The sequence below is a fragment of the Cydia strobilella genome, chromosome 23, assembly GCF_947568885.1.
Source record: "Cydia strobilella chromosome 23, ilCydStro3.1, whole genome shotgun sequence".
In the NCBI taxonomy this organism is placed as follows: domain Eukaryota; kingdom Metazoa; phylum Arthropoda; class Insecta; order Lepidoptera; family Tortricidae; genus Cydia; species Cydia strobilella.
The window spans coordinates 2,265,313-2,290,717 of NC_086063.1; the positions used below are offsets into that span (position 1 = coordinate 2,265,313).

Below are 25,405 nucleotides of genomic sequence, written 5' to 3' on the forward strand. Positions count from 1 at the left end.
AGAAAAAAGGTGGCAACCCTAGCCAGGAGGCGTGTTTTCCATATTAAAAATGGCGGCCCGCCGCACGTGCGGTCACAACATTCACAACTGCCTCTAAGCCACACCAACCCGGGGATAAGATTGTACTGGTAACCATAGTAACTCCAGGTTTAACCGCTTAACCCCGGGTTAGTGGGATAGTGCAAGTGGTGCTTAGTAAAGCAAGAAATGTCTCTGCTTCGCCTCGACCGACAATCCTATGGTATCCGAGCCTTTCTTATTTATACAGGCCGTAATGTGTATACTATTTTTCTGTTCGACGGAGCCAAAACTTTCTGCATGGCGAACAGAAAAATGTATTGAAAAAAAAATGAATGTTACTCCTGGAATTACTAAATAAAAATTCATCTGATTTAAGTATTTTATTGTTTCAGGGTTTTAGGGTGTGCAAAAGGCTAGAAGGGGTATGGAATTTACGTAACAGATTTTACATACATTTTATTTGTCCCAAATTGGGATTTTGTGCTTATTCCAACCAAAATGAGGCGCTCTTCAAAACTACAAAAGTTAACAAAAAAACTGACCAAAAAAATGGCATCCCAAAAAAATAAAACGTGATAAAACTATGCCCTAATACAGTGGTGGGCAAAGTACGGCCCGCGCTAGTATATGGTCCGTGATCCCGAGGAATAATAAAAATGCATTTTTGCTGCAATTCTGGCCCTCCTCTGAAATTGCTTAAACTTTCTGGCCCCCCATGTAGAAACAGATCAGATCTGATCTAAGGTTTTCTTATTTACCGGCCGAGGTGTGTACCTATACAATTATTAGGGTTCCATACCTCAATAGCAAAAAGGAAACCCTTATAGGATAACTTTGTTGTCCGTCCGTCTGTGTCAAGACCCTTTATCTCGGGAACGCGTGGAGGTATCGAAATGAAATTAAAACTCTACAGTCCCAGTTGTGTTTTTTTTTAGCCTACTTTGGTGTCCCACTGCTGGGCAAAGGCCTCCCCTCGTTTTCTCCACTTCTAAGTTAACGTAAAAAAAATATGCGGCCGTTTATGCCGAAAAAAACGTACATTTCGTCACTCTCAAGGCAATCAAAATTTGTAGGGTAGTTCATGTTGACCTATAACTATGAAATTTGGCAAATAATATCGCCTTCCACTACAAATATAGAGAGAAATCTCAAAATTTAATCTTTTATACAATCACACCCACTGTTTTAGTTGTAATGTGATTGACATGTAGATTTTAATTATTTTTCAATCAATTATTTTTTTAGATTGTCGTGAGTATTTATTAAACATATAAATCGTTTTAAATACATATAACGGTTGACCCAAGAACCCCAAAAAAATCAAACAGTCCCTATTGATGGTAGTTAGTCGGGTCGGGTCGCCCAGTTTCCTCTTAAGAGTCCCCGGCAAGCTCGTCAAAATTTCACCTTCCCAACGGAGTTTCGTTCTCATTTTAAAACTACATGTTGGATTGTAATGAAACTTTGCACGTACAATGACATGAGGTATATCTAGGTCTGTAATTAGTTTATAAAACAAACGGATTAGAGCAAAATAAAGTTTCGTATGAAAAATTAAAAATTAGCTGTATTTTTTTAACTATTATATCTTAACCTACATAAAGTAATTAGTTAATTACAGACCTAGATATACCTTATTCTATTGTAAGTACAAAGTTTCAGAGCAATCTAGCTAGTCATTTTAAAATGAGAGCGGAACTACGTTCGTATGGACAAAGATAGATATAACTCCGTAATAGATCGATACAGTCTAAGAAAAAAACGTGCCTCGAAAATCACGAAAATTTGATTCTCGATCAGAGGGCGCCACTAGTTTTGGCCTACACTCGTATAGAGGGTGTGGACGGTTTCGTTTGTTATTTATAATTTTAACGCATATCAGTGAAATAACATGGGTCAAAATCATAAAAATAACTAATGCAAATAAAAAAAATCATTTATCCATATTTAAATACATTTATCGTATTTTTATAAATATTTATTTTTAGTTTTAAAGTGTGTCGACAGATGGCAGTGAATTTACTGGGGTTACAAAATTTACTATGACAGTACCGCTCTAGTATATGTTACTCTATGGTATGGAGAACCGAGCTTCCCGGGACTCTTAAATGTGCAGCTAAAAATTAAAATACGACTATTTCTATTTTAGTCCCCAGGACAGTAATTTAGTGAGAGTGATACTGGAATGTATACCTACCTAACATAATTTTTAATGTTTTAGGAAAAACCACAAGAAATGCCGGGAAGAACTGTAAGTACTAGCTGTAGCTTTTTAAAATAATAACATGGCTAATGCCCACTGAAGGTTTTTTCTAAATTACATGAGTGGTAAGTACTACGAACGAAGGTCGAGGGCCTAGCTTCTTGTATGGTTAAATGACCTTTACTAGTATCTTGCAAGAAAAATACTTTTGAAGTCGGTTAAAATACAAAAGGAGGCGGAAGGTCGCGACGCTTCGATCGAATAAGTCCCATCAAAACCTACACTACATGCAAACTTCCCTAAGGCCGCTACCTTTCCACTGGGGGATCTATTTGCTTGGCACCGACTTCAATCAAATCAGGAAATCGTATCGAAATTTTTGCTTAGTTCCTGGGTGTTTTTAGAGGTGGTTTTTTTTTACAAGGTTTTATTTAACTTGCAATGTACCTATGTATGTATGTAACTGTTTGTAGGGGTCAAATCTTGCAAGTTCAATTTGACCCACTTCCCGTATTCCGATTAAGCTGAAATTTTGCACACGTATGTAAATCGGATGACAATGCAATATGTGGTATTTTCTATAAAAAGGGACCTTATTGTCGATGGCGCTTACGCCATTATTAACGACGCTCCGATATAAATACAATGCCGCGGAACGCTGTGCGGCGTAAGCGCCATCGACAATAAGGTCCCTTTTCATAGAAAATGCCCCATATTATGATGACATAGAGCTGATCTGATGCTGGAGACAGGAGGTAGGCACAGGAACATAGGTGATAAAACAACATATTCTAATTCGGTTTGTGGTTTTGGAATTGTCTCGATGAGTATTAGTAGTAAAAGTACAGTCAGCAATAAAAGCTTGTACCAAAAATGATTTTGCCAAAATAGTTATTTACGATACAAGTGCGGAAAAGAGGAAATTCGAAACGAGTGGCGATAAATTAAAACACGACCGCAGGGAGTGTTTTAAATCGACACTAGTTGCGAATTACCTATTCGCACGTGTATAGTACAACATTTTACAGTACATATGGCCCTTTAAACTTTCGACATATGCACAAAAAGTGCTCTTTTACGCACTAGTGCGAGAAAGTAGCACCATATGTACTGTAAACTTATTTTGTTAAACTTATTTTTTTTTACTAGATAATATTCTCCACTGCCAGACCAGAAGAATACCAGATAGAGTACCTGGGCTATATTAACCGCGAAAATCGAAGTTCGCAAATAACATCTTTCTCTGTCACTCTTATTATGCCTTCATTGGAGGAAAAGAGAAAGATCCCGCAAATTGCGAATTTCGGTTTTCGCGGTAGGCCCTCTCTCTGTGTATTACTGTGTGGCTGGCTTTTAAAATTGGGCCTTGTTTTACAATTATTAGTGTTTATTCTGAGTTTATATATTTGCTACTTAAATTTAGTAAATGTAATATGTGGTCCCTTTGTGAATTGTGAGGGCCAACCACACTTATAATTACGCAGCCTCACTTCTCCATACTGACTTTATTATGTTAAGTATCGTAATATCGGCTTTACAGAAAGAAGAGATTCGAGAAACAGCAAGGGTGTGTATACAATTCAAGTTTTGATTCATAGTTAGGATTCTTAGCTCAAAGTTTGGTCCCATCCGGTAGAAATAAATAAATTTTACAAGCTCATATAGTCCGCAGTAACACTAGTAACCCTGCTTAAGGGGCCCACTGATTACCAGTCCGCCTGACGATAGGCCTGTCAGTTGTTCGGAACTGTCAAATTTTTGTTCTAACTGACAGGCTGATATCGTCCGGCGGACTGATAATAACTATAATAAGTGGGCCCCTTTACGAAGCTGGAGGTCCCAGGTTCGAATCCCGGTGACGACATTTATATTTAATATGAGCACGGATATTTTGTTTCTAATATCCATACAGTGCCATTTTCACATATCATATCAACTCACCTGTTTGAACACGGCAACCGTAATAGTGACCAGACAATTATAGGCAACCTAACTGATTCATATTATGTAATGTACCGAATCATTCATTTATTTGATAATAAGTGTTATAAAATAAATATATAAAACTAAAACTAACTACAATTATAATAAGTAAAGCTAAAAATTAAAAATACCTATAAAATTTTTGTGCCCTTGGTAGGGTGCCCATCACGCAGGCAGCGTTCCCGCGCTGGATTGCTATGGTCAATGTAATGTTGTATACTTTTCATTGGAACTTGGTTCGTTCAGTAAGCAAGTCAGTATAATTTGAAGAAAAGTTTTTTTTTTAATTATTTAAAAATAGCCGGCCATATTTTCATAGCCCTACTTATATTTCAGGGGCGTATTTTATTACTTAAACTATTAGTTTCACCCGGCAGACAGATCAGCGAAGGTTGGCCTTATTACGGGATCGTAGAGGATCCCGTACATATTTGTGTCGTTTTTAAGCAAAAGGTACCACATTGTCGCTTGCCATAAGGACGCTCTGACAGGTTTTTCGTATAAAGATACAAGCAATTTTCCTCCTTATGGTAAGCGACAATGTGGTACCTTTTGATTGAAAACGTCACATTTGAAGTAACTTTCATACCAATTCAGGTAACTTATAAATTATAACAAGTTAACGCTACTTAATAAATGTTTTTTTTTTTCAGAAAGCCGTTGAATGCATGCATAGGAATAAGGTGCCTTTTCAGAAATATTTTTTTGTTAATTGTATTTGCTTTGGCCGTATTTTTTTTGTTTTCCGAGCAGAAAGTCGAGTACTTCATATACTTCATATCCCAAGTAGTCATTGACGTTTCAGACCGTTCCTTTTTTAAGAAAAAATACTTAAATCCCAATAGGATAAAAAATCATATATTTGTACCTTTGAATATCTCATTATAATAGACACTTATCTACAAAATATTTTTTAAAAAAAATAAAAATATTTTTTTTAATATTGTTGAGTTTTATTATGTAAAACGGAACTCAATTGCAATACAGTTTGACTCTACTTAGGTATCGACCGAATCGATTCCGTTCGTATCGAATCGTTTCAGACGCGTCTAATTGTGAAATATACCTACGAATAAATCATCACCAATAAAATCTTTTATATGGTCTTTGCAGATTTAATCGAGAATCGATTTATCGACAATGTCACAACTATATAATAATTACTTTTTGACATTTTTCAAAAAAAAACTATAGTCTTGTTGATGATATGTCAATCTGATGACTCAAATAGGACTCACGGATATTGGATATATTTACCTACCTATTTACTTATTATTATTATTCACAACGACGGGACTTAATCGAGTAAAATAAGTTTTAAATTTACCTCCGACGTTTCGAGGACGGCGGAGGTTGTCCCCGTGGTCTCATTTTATGCGATTAAGTCCCGTCGTTGTGAATAATAATGAGTAAAAATCGTGAAAGTTTAAATCAGTCTATTTACTTATTATGTTTTATCAGATGGAATAGTACATTTTTCTGAGTTGTAAAATAACAAAGAAGTTTATTGCTATACAAAAGTTATTTCATTTAACATATAAATACTGATTTCAGCTGGCTGTAAGTGAATTAAAATGTACTTAATTACTTATTAATCAATAAGGATCTTGATTGTCAACTGTATACACTATAGTTAAGAGTCACACTAATCTAGTCTCCGCCATACAATCGAATTTACATTCATTTTCAAACGACATTTTTTTTTGTTATTTTTTTTTTATAAACTGATCGGCGCGCGGCGATTGGCCCTAGTCACACCTGATGGAAAGTGAAGACAGGGCCTAAGATGGAGCTCACCGGTTCAGTAACAGCCTATTTTGAAATAACATGAAATTTGATATGCACATTTTAATGGCATATAATACAGTGTGTCAATCCAAATAGGGGCGATAAATTAAACCAGCTATAGAATTAAACCGTGTAATCATTAATTATATATGCACCCGTACACAAGAGACGCGGAAATGGCATTCGATTGGGCATATAGCATTGGCGGTGCGGAGTAACATGCTGGCCCGTAGATTTGCTCGCTGTTCGAAACAAGTCAAAATTACCCTTTTCAAGGCATACTGTCAAGTATTTTACACGAGCAGTCTATGGGTCAACTATACTCAAAAGGCATACAAGGCCCTTCGAATCCAATATAACGACGCTTTCAGGATGCTGTTGGGACTGCCTCGTTACTGCAGCGCTTCAGGGATGTTCGCCGCTAAACGAACTGACGACTTCTATGCCGTCAGGCGTAAGCGAATAGCGTCTCTGTTGTGTCGGGTTCGGGGCAGTCACAACAGTATACTCAAGGTCATAGCAGATAGGGTGGATTATACACGTACCTTCCTGAAATTCTGGATTGAACTATGTGTAAATAATTAAATAATATAGTAGTAGTAAGTAACTAACGTAGTCATAAGCCAAACTAACAATACTATGGATAAAATAATTATCTGAAATAAAGAATTAATAATAATAATAATAATAATATCCCCAGGAAACCTGACACCAGTAGTGGGAATCCAGGGTAGCGATGTGTGCGTACCATTCGGTTCCGAGGCTTTGGCGAAATGGGCCACATTATGCCTTACCGATAAACGTCCCGGGACGACATTCTTTGCAAGCTTGCGCGCGCAAATTTTGAGAGCGAAATTATAATTCTATAAATATATTAATGACACGTTTTTTTTTAGTTGGTAAGTATACATTAAGTAAATATTAAAGTTTTATAGTCTCCGTAAATATTGCAATATTAATTTGTTGTACAAAAAAGATTAGACATCTTTTTTTTCGAGATAAGATACAGCAGGAGTTTGATACTAGTTTAGTTAAATATAATTATGTACATTATGTACAACTAATTTGTGTTTTTCCTGTATGGAGATTAGTGCGAAGGTCAATTGTTTCATTAATTATAATTATTATTAAGCAGCTCTTTTAAAATACTAACATGATTATACTAATTTTGTTACATTAGGAAATAGACAGAATCCTAGAAGACGAGGTAAGGATGAAAGCTTTATAAATAAAATAAAGGGGCATATATTCCACGAGAATGTCACTAACGAAATATTTTTGCCTTGTATGGCAGCTAATGGAGCGACGACCTGGTGAAGGTCGCGGGAATTCGGTGGATGCGAGCGGCACAGGATCGGTCGGAGTGGCGAGCCTCGGGGGAGGCCTATGTCCAGCAGTGGACGTCTATCGGCTGACATGATGATGATGATGATGATGGCAGCTAATTCAATTAAATCCGTAAAGCTCGAGAATATACCGCCAATTTGTTAGCAAAGTCATGAAATATTATCAGACCCAATATAATTTTCTCAGCCTTTTCAGAACTATTAGAAGAACGGCGTTTCGTAAGGGACATTCTCGTGGAATGCACCTGAAGGACATTTTTACACTAATTTACATTAATATCGGCATCACACAAATAAATACCCATACCGGCATTCGAACCCAGGACCATCGGCTTCATAGGCATTCATAGGACCGATCTCCTTCATCTTTTGATTGGATTTTATCTTTTAGCAACTATAGTAATCACCTTAAAGCGAGGTTTAGACTAGCAAGAACTTGCATGCAATTTACGTTACATTGCCGACTACTAAGGTAAACTGCATTCAAAAGTTTGATCAGATACCGCAATGTAATGAAAATTGTATGCAAGTTCTTGCCAGTCTAAACCTCGCTTAAGAAAAGGTTTATAAATCAAAACTAGTATTCATCACTACATAGTATAAAACAAAGTCGCTTTCCGCTGTCTGTCCGTCCGTCCGTCCCTGTGTATGCTTAGATCTTTAAAACTACGCAACGTATTTTGATGCGGTTTTTATAATAGATAGTGATTCAAGAGGAAGGTTTATATGTATAATTTGTAAAGGTTTTGTGTAAATTAGTTAAAGGTGATAGGTTGAAGGTTTTTAGTTTAGGTCATTATGTTTTTAGAAAAAAAATATATAAATGAAATTCTATTCTTTTAGGTGACAGATTTTATATGCGTAAAAATGAAAAAAACAGTAAAACGACAGGCGAAGCACGCGTACTCGTATTCATCCAAAAAACGTTTGATAAGTTTTCATATCGTAAAAGAATATATAATTTTCCTAAAAGTTCATTCACTTTTAAAATATTAAAACCGAAGATTTAATATTTTCAAATTTTTCAGGGAGGCGAAGTTCATTTATATTCAAGATTATCTGGTCTTGTGAAAAAAGGAGTAAGTGTGTTATTCATATTATATTTCTTTGATATACTAATAAGTATTCAAAGATGTAAATAGGGTTGTGTTGTGGTACCTTTTCTAATAGTATCTGGTTCTTATATAGAAAAGGTACCACATAACCCTATTTACATCTTTTGATAGGTACTTCACTTTTAATATCTAGGCTTTACCACAGAGAAGTAGGGGAGAGTGGGTCACAGTGGATCACGGGTAACTTTTTTTTATTTTTTATTATAAACTGATCGGCGATTGGCCCTAGTCACACCTGATGGAAAGTGAAGACAGGGCCTAAGATGGAGCTCATGATGGGCCTTCTTTAGTGCATATACCTCACTAGTTGTTAATTTGAATACACTTTATTACAGCAAACCACACTTATGGGCACAAAGGTATTATTTTTTTATGATATTTCTCTTGCTGGTATTTGCATCTTTATAGCTAGACGGAGCGAGCCCGATTCTAAATGAAGGGGCCACTGATTATCAGTCCGCCGGACGATATCAGCCTATCAGTTAGAACAAAAAGTTATTTAGTTCAGATCCTTTTCTTTAGAATCCTAAAAGCCAGTGTTTTTAGGAATATTCATACAATATTATGCAATTGGAATTGTTTGAACATAATCTGACTTCCAGGCAAACATCTAACAAACCAATATTTACTTTGATTTTATTTATAATTTAGGTTACGTTACTGTCTTAGAAAAAACATTGTGTGCAACTCTACATACCGTAAAATGGAGTGAATAGGGTTTGCGGGGAGAGTTGAGTTATGAATGGGGAGTGACGGGGTGAAAGGGGGGTGAGATAGGATTTTAAGGCTACTGCTACAAAAATAATGTATTCCAATTTAAAATGGAGCTATAGTAATACTCATAATAAATAAAATCGATCCAACAATCTTCCAAAATCACCTTTGTATGAAATCCCATCTCACCCCAATTACGAGGGACTACGGGGTGAGGTATGATATCCTGTTTATCATCAAAGTTATGAAATGGAAAATGGAACTACCCAAAATACGAGGATGCATATGTTTTCGTCTAGTCAGACCATTTTTTGAAGTTCTCGCGTTTGTACAAAAATAATGTTTAAGTTTAAAAATCACTAACATTTAATGCTAATGCTAATGTAGTTTAATTTTATATGGTAATATTCTCCAATAACTAAATCCAAATACAAGAAATACCGTTTGTACTGAAAGAAAAAAAAATAACGATTTTCTATTTGACGGGTAGGAATATAACAGATGTGAAAAGTGCTATTTCTAGGGAAAGCAACACGGCTCTACAAATGTACTGACAATTTTGTTTCGAGTCCATGCATGCAGCAGTGCTATAGGAGAGGACAGTATGATTTGGAGAACGTTTTTGAAAAGTACATTTTTTTAACAATAAGTCTCATGCGATTTTATTATACGATCAAAATAAACTAGATTAAACATTACTATTACGGTTCCCATTACTGGGTCATTTTATCTGCATGTGTAAAATTTATTGGAATAAACAAATTTGTTGTGTGGAACTAGAAGAACTAATTTGCATCGGGGCTCGTAAAATTAAAACTAAAATACAAACGTCCGGAACACTTATTATATACACCATTCAGTTTGCATATGTAAATTTAAAATGTTATCGAGGTTTGAATGTCAGTTTTGTTCCTACTCACCCCATTTTAGGGTCTCAAATTTCTCGGGCCTGTCTTTACAAAACACAACCTCTTTTCGTTTTGTAAATTCGGACCCTTATTATGTACCTATTGCACAAAATACTATTATCTTATCTTTATCTTTATGAATACGTCTTATTTTAGCTCACTCAAGTGGCAACCAGGGTAAGTATTATTATTATGAATTTTTTTATTACCTATGTAAATACTTTAAGAAATAAAACTATGAAAACGCATTATATCGCGTATATTGAATTTATAATACATCCCGACGTTTCGAACCCTTTACAGCGTTCATAGTTCTATTTCATGAGTAATTATCGCGGTAACCGAAGACAATATTAAATACTTTAAGATTTATTTAAGTCATTTAGGAGAATAAAATGTAAATAAAGGTGCAGTGCAAACTTAACCCAATTAAAAACTAAATCTAAAGAGCATAGGACCATAGTGCCCAAGTTTTTTTTTTATATACTACGTCGGTGGAAAACAAGCATACGGCCCGCCTGATGTTAAGCAACCTCCGTAGCCTATGTACGCCTGCAACTCCAGAGGAGTTACATGCGCGTTGCCGACCCTAACACCGCACCCTCGTTGAGCTCTGGCAACCTTACTCACCGGCAGGAACACAACACTATGAGTAGGGTCTAGTGTTATTTGGCTGCGGTTTTCTGTAAGGTGGAGGTACTTCCCCAATTGGGCTCTGCTCTAGACTTGGAATGACATCCGCTGCGCTGTGCCCTATCACACAAAGCGAGATGTCATTCACAGTGCCCATATCTCTCCTTTGGACGTAGTTTAGGGACATACCCGGGTCCGGACGTAGTTTAAGGATATTCCCGGGTCCAAATATAATAAATACTGGCAGCATTCCTCACAGACCGGGGGTCTCGACACCGAAAGGAACAAAGTTGTAATTGGCGTCGAGACCCCCTAATTTCCCGTATTTAATACTAAGAACAGGGCACCTAAACCAAGATAATCGAGCGCTTTTTGGAGCACAGTTTTACCACACCACCACCACAGCTTTTAGACTAAGTTGGGTGGTTTTATGGTACCTACTTGACTTACTTTTTCATTTTCAGGGCACTGGGAGGAAGTTAATATCATTTATCCACAAAAAGTTGTCCGAAAGATTGGTAAGTTACTAAACGCGGGACAACATTGTTATTAGCACATAGACAAAATATCATGATTAATGATATGTATAATAAAAAAATCTGGCCGTACCATCCTTATCTCGAAGCCATTCAGGCCATTTTCGACGTCCTGTAATTTTGTGCTGGCTAAAGCTAGAGTCTTCAATTTTCAGTGACATATAGGGCATGATATGGCTTATATATATTCCCAAGAACATTCAATTTGAACTTGTAGTTTAAGAATTATTGCACGTCAAAGTTCCTTACTTTTGTCACTCACTCACTCACCGATCATCATAATTCTAAGGTACTTCTAGCCAACCAACAAGCTTCAAATTTTAAACAAGTAAATTTTAGCTTAACAAGTCATTATACGTATTAAAAATTAAAGATATCTAATATTGATGCGGTTTTAACACCCCCTGGCACTGACTAAAATAACCGACTTGGTATCACAATCACATTACATCTCTAAACTTTTTTGTAGTAGAAGTATTGCGTTGCGAGACTGGCATCTTTTTACATGTAATTTTTTGATGGGTAGTTTATACACCGCACTTAAACTATCGTGAGACATATTTCAAAATATTTATCAGTACGGTTTTTACTCACTATTATTTTTAGTCGCTTTTTAAAATCCGAAACATGTCGCCAAAAGCGACTAAAAATAATAGTGAGTAAAAACCGTACTGATAAATATTTTGTAGTTTATACAGTTTAAATTTGGCAAAGCTTGCAGAAAATTGTCTGCATCAGGATGTCAGTTGTCAGCGTGGTGATTCGTAGGCAGGGTCACTTATTTATAGTCTGAGTCACAATTTGTCAGTAAGTAAAAACAAAGAAAACTATTCATCCCTTTCTTTTGCGTGCTAGTACTAGCGTAAGACAAAGACAGTATGATTATCTTTATGTTTGAAATGAGAGTCCAGGGCCAAACTAATCACTGTACCACTATTTTACCTTACAGGAAGGAAAAGATGTAGACCCTGAAGCATTACAGGTATATTTTTACAACAAAACATTGTAGTACCATTTGGGTGATTCTTATTCTTTGTTTTTAGGGTTCCGTCCCAAAGGGTAAAAACGGGACCCTATTACTAAGAATCTGCTGTCCGTCTGTCCGTCTGTCTGCCTATAACCAGGCTGTATCTCATGAACCGTGATAGCTAGACAGTTGAAATTTTCACAGATGATGTATTTCTGTTGCCGCTATAACAACAAATACTAAAAAGTACGGAACCCTCGGTGCGCGAGTCCGACTCGCACTTGGCCGGTTTTTGTATGTTACAAAGCATATATTTTTATGAAATTAAGTATACTCTATATCAATATACCTAGCAATTTACCTCTAGTTATATGTCAAACTAAATATATTAGGAGTATTAAAAACATATAAAAAAAGTTACAATTTCGAAATATCACGGAACTTGTAGTGTGACTTCCCCGGATTATATCTTTGGTTTGACCAAAGATAGATATAACTCCGTAATAGAACAGTCTAAGGAAAAAACGTGCCTCGAAAATCAAGAAAATTTGATTCTCGTTCAGAGGGCGCTACTAGCTTTGGCCTACTGTCGTATAGATGGCGTTGACGGTTTCGTTTGTTATTTAACAATTTTAACGCATATCAGTGAAAGAACATGGGTCAAAATCATAAAAATAATTAATGCAAATAAAAAAAAACATTTATCCATATTTAAATACATTTTATCGTATTTTTATAAATCTTCATTTTTAGTTTTAAAGAGTGTCGACAGATGGCAGTGAATTTACTGGGGTTACGAAATTTACTATGACAGTACCGCTCTAGTATAAGGTACTCTATGGTCAAACTAAATATATTAGGAGTATTAAAATCATATAAAAAAAGTTACAATTTCGAAATATCACGGAACTTGTAGTGTGACTTCCCCGGATTATATCTTTGGTTTGACGGATACGATAGGACGGATGGACGTAAAACATTCTTAAATACATTCTTATAGTTACCTTATGTTATTATTTGTATTCATAGATTTAATTGTTAATTAACAGTCAAATTAGTTTCTTTTTTCGAACTGTCAAAACGGTTTTGCTACTATAGAATTTATATGAAACACTAGCATGTGACGTCACAATCAAATTACCTACTTTTTATAGTTTTATACGAGTTTTAAAATAGAAATTGTGTCTAAAAATAACTGCTGTCTACGTTACTCCATTAATCTTCTGGTGCTTTATTTCTTGCATGGTTTAAAATAATTTATTTTAAATACAGTCAAATACCCTATTGTTAATTTGTTAATATTTATTAATTTATTTATTCATCAATCAACATGGCTCAGAAAAGCTGTGAAACATAAAAATTAAAATTAAAAATTAAGAATAAAATATATTACAGATTCTCAAAATATAATCTATTAATGAATAAATATAGCTATATATCTACTTAAAAATTAAATTAATGTTAAATAAAACTATATTAAAACTAAATTAAAGCTAAATATAAAAAGAAAAAATTATACTGAAGTTATAAAAAGAACACCCCGTCCAAAATCTCCGCCTGCGGCATTGACCCCATAACGCTGGCTGCGTTACCTCTCTGTATTGTCAGCGATATACGCTGGGAGAGGTAAGCGCCAGCCCTGTGGTCTCCTGAAGAGTCGACCAGCCGTGCCGACAGGGCTCTCATAAAGGCTTTCATGTCCGCCGACCAAGGTCCCATTACTTAAATAAATTAACTTTTCTTAAAATATATATACCTTTCAAATTTGTTTTTATTATAATATATGCTGATACGCAAAATATGATAAAATATTTTAACAGGTAAACAATATTATTATATACATATAATGTGCATATAATATACCTACCCAGTACATATAATCTTCATCATCGCTGTCGATGACGCAGTACGGCGATAAATAAACATTAATTAATGTAGGCCAACCTTGCGTCTAAATAGTTTATTGCACGATTTTCACGTGACAATGGAGTCGGCCAGCAGCGTTCGTTAAACCCGTATACGTGAAAGGGCTCAAAAGTCCCTCTTTCTGTAGCAGTCATTTTACGTATGAGGTGGTGGGTTACTTACCCAGCAAATTCGGATTAGAAGCGTGCATATAATTATGCGGCTTCCTCGGCGGCGCGGGCGGAGCCTGCAGCAGCGGCACCTGCGGGGGCTGCGGGGGCGAGGCCGGAGGGGGCTGCGAGGCCGGGGAGGCCGCGGAGGCCGAAGAGGCCGCGGAGGCCGGGCAGGCCGGCGAAGACTCGGCCTGTGACTGTGACGGCCGCCGGTAGCTGCGGTAGTGCTCCGTCGGCACCGGCACCAGGGACTGCTTGCTCTTTATTGATTAACAATAGTAAAGTGAATAAAATTGCCCACATACTTGTAAAGTGACACCGCAGTTGATGAGCACTTAACTAATTAATAACAACCTATATTAAATCACATTTAGAAACGGGTCAATCGCGAATTTATCCCGTTTCTAAATGTGATTTAATATATGTTCAAACCGCGAGTTTTAAATGTTATAATAACAACCTGCCCGATTCGAACAATGCTTATAAGAAGACACAGCGATACGATACCGATCTATCAGTATTCTCATAAAAAATTACATATTTTTTCAGATGGTTTGTAAATTTTATTTATATCCAGAAAATAATTCCCCAAAATAAGGCAAAATATAGAGATAAAACAAATAAACTTTTTCACATCACCAATTCGAAAAAGGGGTTTTTCTTCCCTGCTAGGAGGGGTCAAAGGAACACTTTTCTGTTCTATGACACTATTTTCTAAGTTTTTTGCACATTATTTTTTTAGCTTAAATAATATTTGTAACATCATAATTACCTGATGTGAAAAGCAGTATGTGTCACATGGTAGCAAAATGATTTCCATCTCTGGCGTAACACACTTGAATCCCTCACTGCGCTCAGGATTCTACTTTAGAATCCCTCGTTACTCTCGGGATTCTATTATATAATCCTTCGCTTCGTTTAGGATTCAATGTACGCCCTTGCCGTAAATAAAAAATATGTCATTTTGCTCCCTTGTAACTTGTAACACAATCTACTATAGCTCTTTAGGTATGTTATTTTTGAAGTAAAACTTCAAAACTTCTTTAAGCTCTCAGATTTTGTTCTTACGCAAGTAACGCTCAGTAGTGATAGTGACACACGCACCATAGCTAGGACACACGTCAATGTGCCAACATACATAGCGATAAACGTCAATGAAGTTTTACTTCAATCGCACGTAAAGATTACACGCACACACTTTTTTTTATCCTAAAATCATTTTTCATCATTTTTCTTAAGAGCGTATACCCATCTTAAATACCGGCAACGCACTTACAACCCCTCTGATGTTGTAGGGGTTGTTAGTGCGTTGCCGGCATTTTAAAAGGTTTAAAAGGTCGTTTCGGTCTGGAAATACCGAATGTGACAGTCCATTCAACAATTTCCACAGATTAGCTGTGCGAGGCAGCAATTTTATTTTTTGTGACCAAGAACTTATTTAAGTTTTATCTAAATTATTATATTGTAGGTGGCAGAAGTAACTGCGAATGTAAGTACTGTGTCTTCCTTAATTATTAAACTTAAACTAATAAAAAACTAAAACTTAAACTTGTCGGAGCAGTAGTGCAGCTGCGGTTGGGAAAACGTTAAAATCGCCATATTACGTGCAGTCGATATCGTCATTCATTTTACTATGGAAATTGACAATAACACCGACGCGTTCAGGCCGCTGCAGTAGTGTCGGAGCAGTAACGCAGCTGCGGTTGAAAATGGACAGTCACCTTAATGCAGGCGTGGCTCACTCCGCGATTTAGTCGTGTCGCTACAAGTACATGTGGCCCACACCAATTTTGGTGTCTAGAAATAGTAGTTATTATTATGATTATGATTAACTGTAATTACCTAGTTTGACTGGAGTCAAGTATCAATAAATAATACTATTTATCGCACTTAAACTATCGTGAGACATATTTCAAAATATTTAGATCAGTAAGTACGGTTTATACGGCACGTGGCGGCGGCGGTTTGGCACGGCAGTGCACGACGCACAACCGCCGCGGACACTCGTGCCTGAGGAAGGATTCCCAAAGAATCCGAAACATGTCGCCAAAAGCAACTAAAAATAATAGTGAGTAAAAACCGTACTGATCTAAATATTTTGGAATACTATTTATTCTGTGCCTAAAGCTAAAGTTTTTTTATTTAATTTAATCCAAAAGGTTAAATGGAGAATACGAAATCGTGCGATAGAAATTCAAACATTGGGCCCCAAGCACTGCAGAACTAAGGAACGAGGACCGCTGCTGCATATATACACTTAGTCCCCATTTTCCTTTCTGAATATTAACATTATAGAAAGTATGTTTTCACTGTTTTGTAATTTCTCTTGCGTTTTCAGGAAGTATCCAAGGTTGGAGTTTCAAGACTAGAAGCAGCATCGAATAATGTAAGAATTGTTTTTTGTTTAACCCTATCAACGCCAAAAACCCCTAAAGGCGTCATACCTAGTATTTAGTGCATTGAGATATTATTACTATAGAGACGACATACCAAACAATGAAATTATCGCAATCACAACCTGTACTACGCGACCAAAACGTCGTAAGCTCCGTAAAATTCATGGCGCTTTCGTGTTTAGGTCGCCAGATTCACGCTCCGCTTCTATGGTTTGATTCCAACACGGCAGCAGTTCATAGCGCAAAATACTGGTTCTCTGTGTCGGTTATATACGTTAGTAATAATAGTTAAATGTGCCCACAGCGCCAGGGACAACAGCTATAAGTGTTATGGCGGACTATCAGCCGGATTCGAACTTTAAGATACGTCAAATATTGCGTATATAGATACGATATGGATTAGATGTCAGTGTCACAAGTGATGTTTCTTCAAACAAAAACGTACTATATATATAAAAAAATATAATTAATGAATGAATAAAACATTTTTTAAATCATTTACTTTTCTAAAATGTACTTAGCCATACCCTGAAGTTAACAGAATTTCAAATAACACTGTGTAAAGTACATAATATTGTATGGTGTGCTGTAATTAGCCCGTTACGTGCCTATCGAAAATTTTAAGGGCTATATTTACTGTAAAACGTTGTACGATGTAAATACGAATCTCCTACTTTTAGCACTTGTACTGTAATGTACATTACATTTGTAGGCGACGGAACTATCAATCTCTATGCTGCGCGCGTGCTGGCGGCCTGGCCGATACGGATGCCGCTGCCAGCGCGCCTTTTGTTTAAGACTGTACTATTGTTTTTCGCGTTTTATTCATCATCGGCGGCCGGACAGCGTTACAACATTAATATTTATATTTTATGTCAATAGAAACCGAGATTACCCCGTAGGCCGCGTAGGCCGCGCAGGCCGCGTAGGCCATCCAATAGGCCGAGCCGTCAGGAGCAACTCTCTGACAGCGAATACCAGAACCCTTCGTCGAAAAAAACGCTGTGCATCTTCTCTCCACCCAAGGAGTTCTGTGTAGTTCAGATGAAGGATACGTCCAGGTTGGTAATTTTTATACAATGTCGGTGGCAAACAAGCATACGGCCCTGATGGTAAACAGTCACCTACGCCTCCGGCAACACCATGCGCGTTGCCGACCCTAACTCACCAGCAGGAACACAACACTATGAGTTAGGTCTAACGGTAAGGTACTTCCCCAGTTGGACTCTGCTCTAGATCTGATATGACATCCGCTGTGCTGTGCCCTACCACACAAAGCGAGATGACATTCACAGTGCCCATACCTCTCTTTTAGACGTAGTTTAAGGACATACCCGGGTCCACTTGTCTCTTGTGACTTAGCCATAAACTACCTTTTTTTGTTCACGGAGTGGGCGAATGCTTTTACGCACCGTCCCCCCGGCCGCGGGAAGGCCATTGATGGGGGGGTGTGTGGGACTCGCCGCTCCTGTCCCCTCTCAACTGGCGCGAGGGGAGGGAGAACCTGGCCCTAATACCCACTAAACCCATTCCGGCGTTGCATCCGCTTTGCCGTTTGCGAGGGCGCCATGGGATCGAGTACACTCTACCATGGGTTTTGTAATATTTTATCATGTGAATACTGATACAACATACTGGTCAACTGGTGGACTGGTGGTGGTATACTGGTGGACTGGTTGGTCATACTGAGCAACTTTTAATATACCGAAATCACAAAAAAATATTGACTGTTTCATATAATAATTAAAATATTATTTTGGCTGCGGTATGATATTGATATTTTGTAAAGGAGAGTCAAATTTTGAGTCAATTTCGGGGTTGGTCCCGTGGTAAAAGTTGCTGTAAAAAAACCCTGTATAAAACAATTGAGGTCACAACACATAGGCGTACAAATTTTGTATGACAGCGTGACCGCTTAATTTGAATTGCGCCTTAATTTAACGGGTTTTTCCATAAGATTGATAAAAAATCTGTTTCATCACTAAGATAATTAAACTTTCTCACAGGTGATGTGATATAAATCATTACATGTCATATGGTAGCAAAATTAATTCCTGGGCGTTAACACTTGAATCCCTCATTAGGATTCAATGTACGCCCACGCCTTAAATATGTCATTTTGTGCCCTAGCGATTACTGATTACTGATTACTGATTACTTTTCTTCCCCGCTAGGACTAGGAGGGACTAAAGTGCCACTTTTCTGTTCAAGGACACGATTTTGTTTCTTTATTGCATTTATTTTAGAACATAATAATTTCCTCACAGGTGATGTGAAAAGCAGTGTGTGTCACATGGTAGCAAAAAATTGGGCGTTAATACTTGAATCCTTCGCTTAGTTCAGGATCCACTGTACCCCCACGCCGTAAATATGTAATTTTGTTCCCTTGTGACAAAATCTATTATTTCTCATTATCTCTCTCATTCTAGGTCGGACCTGCAGGAGGAGCTCAACCCGCCCGATGACGGCGTTGCCGACGACGTTACCAATGAACGGTTTGCCGTAGACGGTGTTGCCGACGACGTTACCAATGAACGATTTGCCGAAGACGGCGTTGCCGACGACGTTACCAATGAACGGTTTGCCGTAGACGGTGTTGCCGACGACGTTACCAATGAACGATTTGCCGAAGATGGCGTTGCCGACGACGTTACCAATGAACGGGTTGCCGAAGACGGTGTTGCCGACGACGTTACCAATGAACGGATTGCCGAAGACGGTGTTGCCGACGACGTTACCAATGAACGTTTTGCCGACGACGCCGTTGCCGATGACGATTATGATGTAGCACACACTACACTTGATTGGAGGCCTATAAATGGGTAGACATAAGACATCATCCACGATGGATGATTAAAGGATGTTTGAGGTCATCAATAATATAATAACAGATTTGTTTCTGCACAGTAAACTTAAATTATTCAGATTAAATTAAAAGGAATAAAACTTTAATTCGATATGCCTTTTTTATTAACATAAGATAAAAGATAAAGATCAATTTATTTAAGTAGGATCTGTTGGATCGCTTTTGCATCGTCAAAAAATCTACATTTTATCATAAACGAAATTAATACTAAACTAGAAATAAAGCATGCATGCGCATAAAGTGCATTTACCTAATGGTAGTTACATTACATACAAATTATACTTACCTACTTGTTGCCAGAATCAACATTTTGCATCGTCAAAAATAAAATTATAAGCACAATAATCAAATTCTAACAATAATAGCTATATAATAAATTTACAATAACAACAGACAAAACAAAGAAGTTTTAGGTAGGTACATTAAACAGTTATTTAAGGGTCTAATTTATCTAAAAATAATTAATTATTAAGCTTCATGCAGTCGTTCTTGTTTTGATTCAATTTAGGCCAAGCAGTTTTATCGTTAAGATACTCTTCGACACTGTAGTACCCTTTTTTATTAAGGAGGTTTTTAAATATTGTTTTATAGTTTTCATTTATCTCTAGGACCGGATTGGTTGGCAGTGTCACATTTATCTTTTAAGAGTCCCCGGTAAGCTCGGCCGAATTGCACCTTCCCATACAAACGTAGTTCCGCTCTCATTTTGAAACTGCGTTTTGGAATGTAATGAAACTTTGCACATACAATGACATGAGGTATATCTAGGTCTGAAATTAGTTTTTATAACTCCAGTTTATGAAACAAACAAAATAGAGCAAAAACAAGTTATGTATGAAAAACTTAAATTCGCTGTATTTGTTTAACTATGGTATCTAAACTAAAGCTACATTAACTAATTACAGCCATTTTCCGCACTTGTTGCATAAATAGCTATACCTCTCTAATATGAATTTTTCATACGTCTTACTTCTGTAACTCGAAACCTCTTTAAGATGAACAAAAAGAAGAAACGCGCAAGTAGCCCATATAAGGTTAGTTACAATCAATGAATTTATTTTCCGACTCATTTCGTACCTTGTCACAGTGACAATAGTATGAGGTCTCAAGGTGGTCTCAAGCGACTTGCATATTGATTGTCACTGTGACAAGGTACGAAATGCGTCGGAAATTAAATATTTTGACTGTACGTACGAAAATTAGGCTTTCGAGTCAGTTTCGAGTAAGTCGGATAACCTTAACTCATACTAAAATGTTTATACCAATATATAAATATAATAGGTATACTATAATTAGTATTTAATTTGTAAATAGTAGGTAGTGATATCGTTTAATTATTTTCAAATACAGTACAAAGCCTGCACCAACAAACGTCTCTTTTTGGCCCAGTGGTTGACTGGTAGAGAATGCCTTAAGGCATTAAGTTCACCATTTGTACTTATTTTATGTGCAATAAAGTATAAATAAATATAATGTTAGGTTAGACATTAGAATAACATTATATTTCCAGTTTTGTCAAGCACCCTAATTAAATAGCCAGTGAACTTCGTCCATTTTGAGTCAGCGAATCGCAAACATGTGTCGTGATTTCGTACGTAAGTACGTTTAGATCATACGTAAGTATAAATTACATTATGTAGTACTAGTAGCGATTATAAATAAAGCTATTGTTCCATTCAAAGCGATACTATGTTAAGATTATAAATGTTAATAAACGTTATGTGCAACAACTAGCATTTACTTTCGATGTAATAAGTTATTGTTAGTAGTAGTAGTTTGTATAAGTAGTTGTTATTGACTTATATGTTTAAATTAATTGGTAAAAATAATGCTTTAGTCTGTCAAGCCATTTCCGTGAGTAAAAAAAGCGGCAAATTTAAAAAATGTAGGCGCGAAGAGTAATCGTACCATAGAAAATTAGAATTTCGCGCCTTTTTCTACTGACAAAGTTGTTTGACCGGCTATATTTAAGTCTATAGAATAATGCTGCTGTTATGGCATTGGAATATCAAAAGGACTAAAGAAACTACCGCGGACGTTGAAATTCAAAAATTTAGATTTTTATGGTTGCTTTCTTGATTTCACTGGCCAGTTATAAATTGCGTGTATTTAAAACTAACTGATGTACCTAAGTACTACTGTTTAGTAGTATAATGGGGATCCTGCAAAGCTCTATTATTGCGCATTAGCATAGAAATGAAATGAAAGTTTATTCACGAGAACATATAACATGACATGAGAACATATGTTCGGCCTTATATAAGGCAATGAGGGCATGTGAAAACTATTGAGTAAAGTTCATGCATGCCAAATCAAAATTTAAATTATTAAGTACAAACGTCAAGTTTTAAGCCTAAAGTTGGCGCTTAGATGACGATGATAATTTTATTAATGTCATGATAATTTAAAGGAGTGTACAGGTTTTTAAAAGGTCGGCAACGCGCATGTATCACCTCTGGTGTTCCATAGGCTACGGTGACTGCTTACCATCATGCGGGCAGTATGCTTGTTTAATAACGACATTTTACCTATGTAACTTTACTTTTGAGTGGCATTAACGTGAGGCACTTCATTCGGTTCTTGTCTGTTTGTCTGATTTAATATCTTGTCTTTTTATTAATTATATAACAATTCAAGTCTTAGAGACCCTTTACATCTCTGGATAATTTGATGATCTTTTTTATTATTATATAATTAGACATTTAACCTATAGGTATAGACACTTAGCCGTAAGAGACTTGACTGACAGACTGACCAACGTAAATCCCTAGTAGCTAAGGTTATTAGCACTAGCACCTATCTTCATCTTTAGACATACTTTCTTTTTTTTTTTCAATCTAGTTTTTAATTCACTAACTGGTCGCCCAAGATACAGGCTATGCCTAGTTTGGGGACCCCTGTTCATACTGTTTTAAATGTACCGCTGTATGCGCGCAACCTGGACCTCATGTATACTAAATCTGCAAATTCCCATTTTTGTGTGCAAAATAAATATATTTTTCATTTTTTTTTTTTTTCATATACATTTTATCTCTGACACCTAGAGACTTTTACATCTCTAAACAATTTTAGTACTTCTGTTGTTTGTATATTTTTTATTAGCTTTTTTTTGTGTAATTTGACATTTATGTAATTGTTTTTTTTTTCTTTTTGTAATTTTGGGTTAATTTTATTGTTTGTAAAAATTGACATGTAAAAGTGCCCCTGTGGCCTATTTGCTGAATAAATGTTTGATGTTTGATGTGGTATAAAAAATGATGGTCCTTAAGAATGAGATGATGTTTTATGTTAGGCATCTCTTGTAAACCTAATCTAAAATATCCCTTACCCAACCTTACCCCTAACTCAAGATATAAATTTATCAAATACCTACAAGTACCTAGCTAACAGTGCTAACACAAATATAAATGCAAACTTAAGTAAGTATACATGGGTAGCATTCAAGTTTTATAGCATTTAATCGCTTTCAATCTGCTGGAACGACGACTTAAGACTTGTCTGCAAACTTAGCAAAAATTATCAGCGTTACCGTTTCAGCTAAAAACATTTAACAGCAGTTTTATTTGAACATGTTACATTTGCTATTTTCATATTTCAATAGTAGTATAAATATTTGTGAGAAATTCAAATGAACATAGTTTAAGAAGTCATTTAGACATCATCAGTTGTGTCTTGACTTCTTTTTTATCTTTTAATTTAATTTAAATTTTATATATACTTATCATCTAGCATTTGAAATGTAAGTATTTTTGGTGTTTTTTATTTTATTTTATTTAATTTTTTGGTTCAAGTTAAAGTCCTTTATTTAGTCTTGCATTATTAGATTTGACTTTACAAATTAAATTCTTCTTCTCTCAGAATGAAACAGAAACTTGTTTCTTTTATTTCTTAACTTGTAAATTTAACTATATACTTTGCTAACATTTCTATAAGTTAAGTCTTTCTATACGTATTAATACCACTTTTTTTCAATACCTTATATATTTTTTGAACAATGATAACCCGGTTCATTTATAAGTTGCATCTAGAATAAAGTTTCCTACCCATATTTACCTACATGTAGGCATTTATTAATTAAGAAACCTTTTTCCTCTTTTCAGAGCCATGGCGTTCAGATTCCTCCTCCTCGTCCTCCCTGCGCTGGTGCACGCCCGCATCAACGTGGAGGTCAGCGGCAAGTTCGAGAACGAGAACTCAGAAATGAAAGTCCACTACACCGGCAGCCAAATGGACATCATCTCCGACCAGGAGCGCATCAGCTTCAGCTTGGGAGACAACAACCTCAAGAACGCCGTCAACGCCTACTTCGGCAGACGCCCTGATGACGCCTTCCTTAAAAGCCCTACTCCCTGGAGCGATCTGTACAGGACTTACAACTGGGACCAGGTTGCAAGGACCTTAGTGCCGAAAAGCGGCAAAGTTCTAAAGATCACTTCTCAACCCCTGATCGTCATGCAGCAAGTTTTTGAGAACAACAGCACGAAGCCGGCTACTTTCAACGTTGGCATCTCACACTCCGTTGAGAACCGTGTTTCATCTCACTGGACCAAGAGTGGCGAGCTTTCTGTAGGACAGGAGATCAGCTATGGAGTCGATATTGAGGTGGCCAATCTGGGCGGATCTACTGCCTTTAGCTACACATCCGCTTGGGGTATTGGTGCCGAGAAATCTGAAGCTGTGACCATCGGAGCTACATCATCCATGGACGTCTTACTCCAGCCAGGACAATCTGTGACCACTGAGCTCCACGCTACTAAGGGTACGATTCAAATCGAGATGGAATACTTGGCCAGCCTTTCTGGAGCTGTGGCTGTGAACTACGATGACGTGTACAGGGGTCACCATTACTGGGCGCTGCCGGTGCAGGCTGTCATGTCTCACGGAGGTCTGAAGAACGAGATTATGTCTCGGGAGATCATCGAGATCGGCTTCTACTCTCAGTCGAAGGTGGTCGTCCGCGACAGGAAGAACCGCACCAAAATGATGGAAGTTGATTTCTGAACTAGGTATTGATCATATGTAATAAATTTTGTATGTATTATATTCTTTTTTATTTAATTTTCTTTCCAATTGAAGATACAGTCACTCACCCTTATAAACTCGTAAGTTATGGAAAGTTTACTCATAAAACGCAAACAAACAGGTACTTGTTCCATGTGCACTATTTCATGATGCTATTAGGAGGGATAGGCGGAACAGGCGAATACTGTGGCACTGGTTCAGAACTCTTAAAAGAATTTTAATGTGTTAAAATTGTGGGAGTAAATAGGGAAATGCAAGAAAAAACTATGACAACCACACCATTTAGTTCACCAGAGAGTTTATTTCATTAAAAAACAAAACTATTTGTTTGTGTTGTGTACCTGGGTGAAAAAAAAAAAAATTACTTAAGTAACGTTTCATTTTATTCTCATGATTAAATTGTACATAATAATTATGATTACGTACATATTACCTAATATAATTATGTATATATAATATCAGAAAATAGTTCATGAAAACTTTATTGTACACACATTAGCACATTACAATTACCAATATCAAAAATACAATAATTAATAATTGCCTTAGAGACTACACATTATTATAAGGTTAATCCATTTCTTTAACTTTATTTAACTTCAACTATAATCTATAACCTACCTATATAATTAAATAATAATAAAAGCGACATACACTTACGCAAATATTTGCCACTCGTTACTGCAATATAAAATAATAAATATAAAAGGTTAGGAAATTATACACTTTCAATCTATTTACACGTGAAAATAGGAAGTTAAGTGAATGTTATGCTACCGCTCTTACGTTCATTATCGATTATAACAAGAAAAGCATGCTTTTAATACGA

The 25,405-nt window shown here is 36.4% G+C and overlaps 3 protein-coding genes across 3 annotated transcripts in view; 2 read left to right on the top strand and 1 right to left on the bottom strand.

The window, feature by feature from the left end:
* Positions 1-25,405, bottom strand: part of LOC134751787 (spherulin-2A-like) — a 500,532-nt gene that overhangs the window by 449,420 nt on the left and 25,707 nt on the right. The window lies entirely within an intron of this gene.
* Positions 16,645-19,586, top strand: LOC134751793 (uncharacterized). The gene is made up of 3 exons (XM_063687283.1): positions 16,645-16,678; positions 17,571-17,749; positions 19,118-19,586. The coding sequence occupies exons 2-3, from the start codon at positions 17,733-17,735 to the stop codon at positions 19,512-19,514; spliced, it is 414 nt and encodes a 137-aa protein (XP_063543353.1). The 5' UTR covers positions 16,645-16,678; positions 17,571-17,732; the 3' UTR covers positions 19,515-19,586.
* LOC134751728 (spherulin-2A-like) lies at positions 23,137-24,597 on the top strand. Its single transcript, XM_063687171.1, has 2 exons — positions 23,137-23,293; positions 23,655-24,597. Exon 2 carries the CDS (start codon positions 23,659-23,661, stop codon positions 24,553-24,555), a length of 897 nt encoding a protein of 298 aa, XP_063543241.1. The 5' UTR covers positions 23,137-23,293; positions 23,655-23,658; the 3' UTR covers positions 24,556-24,597.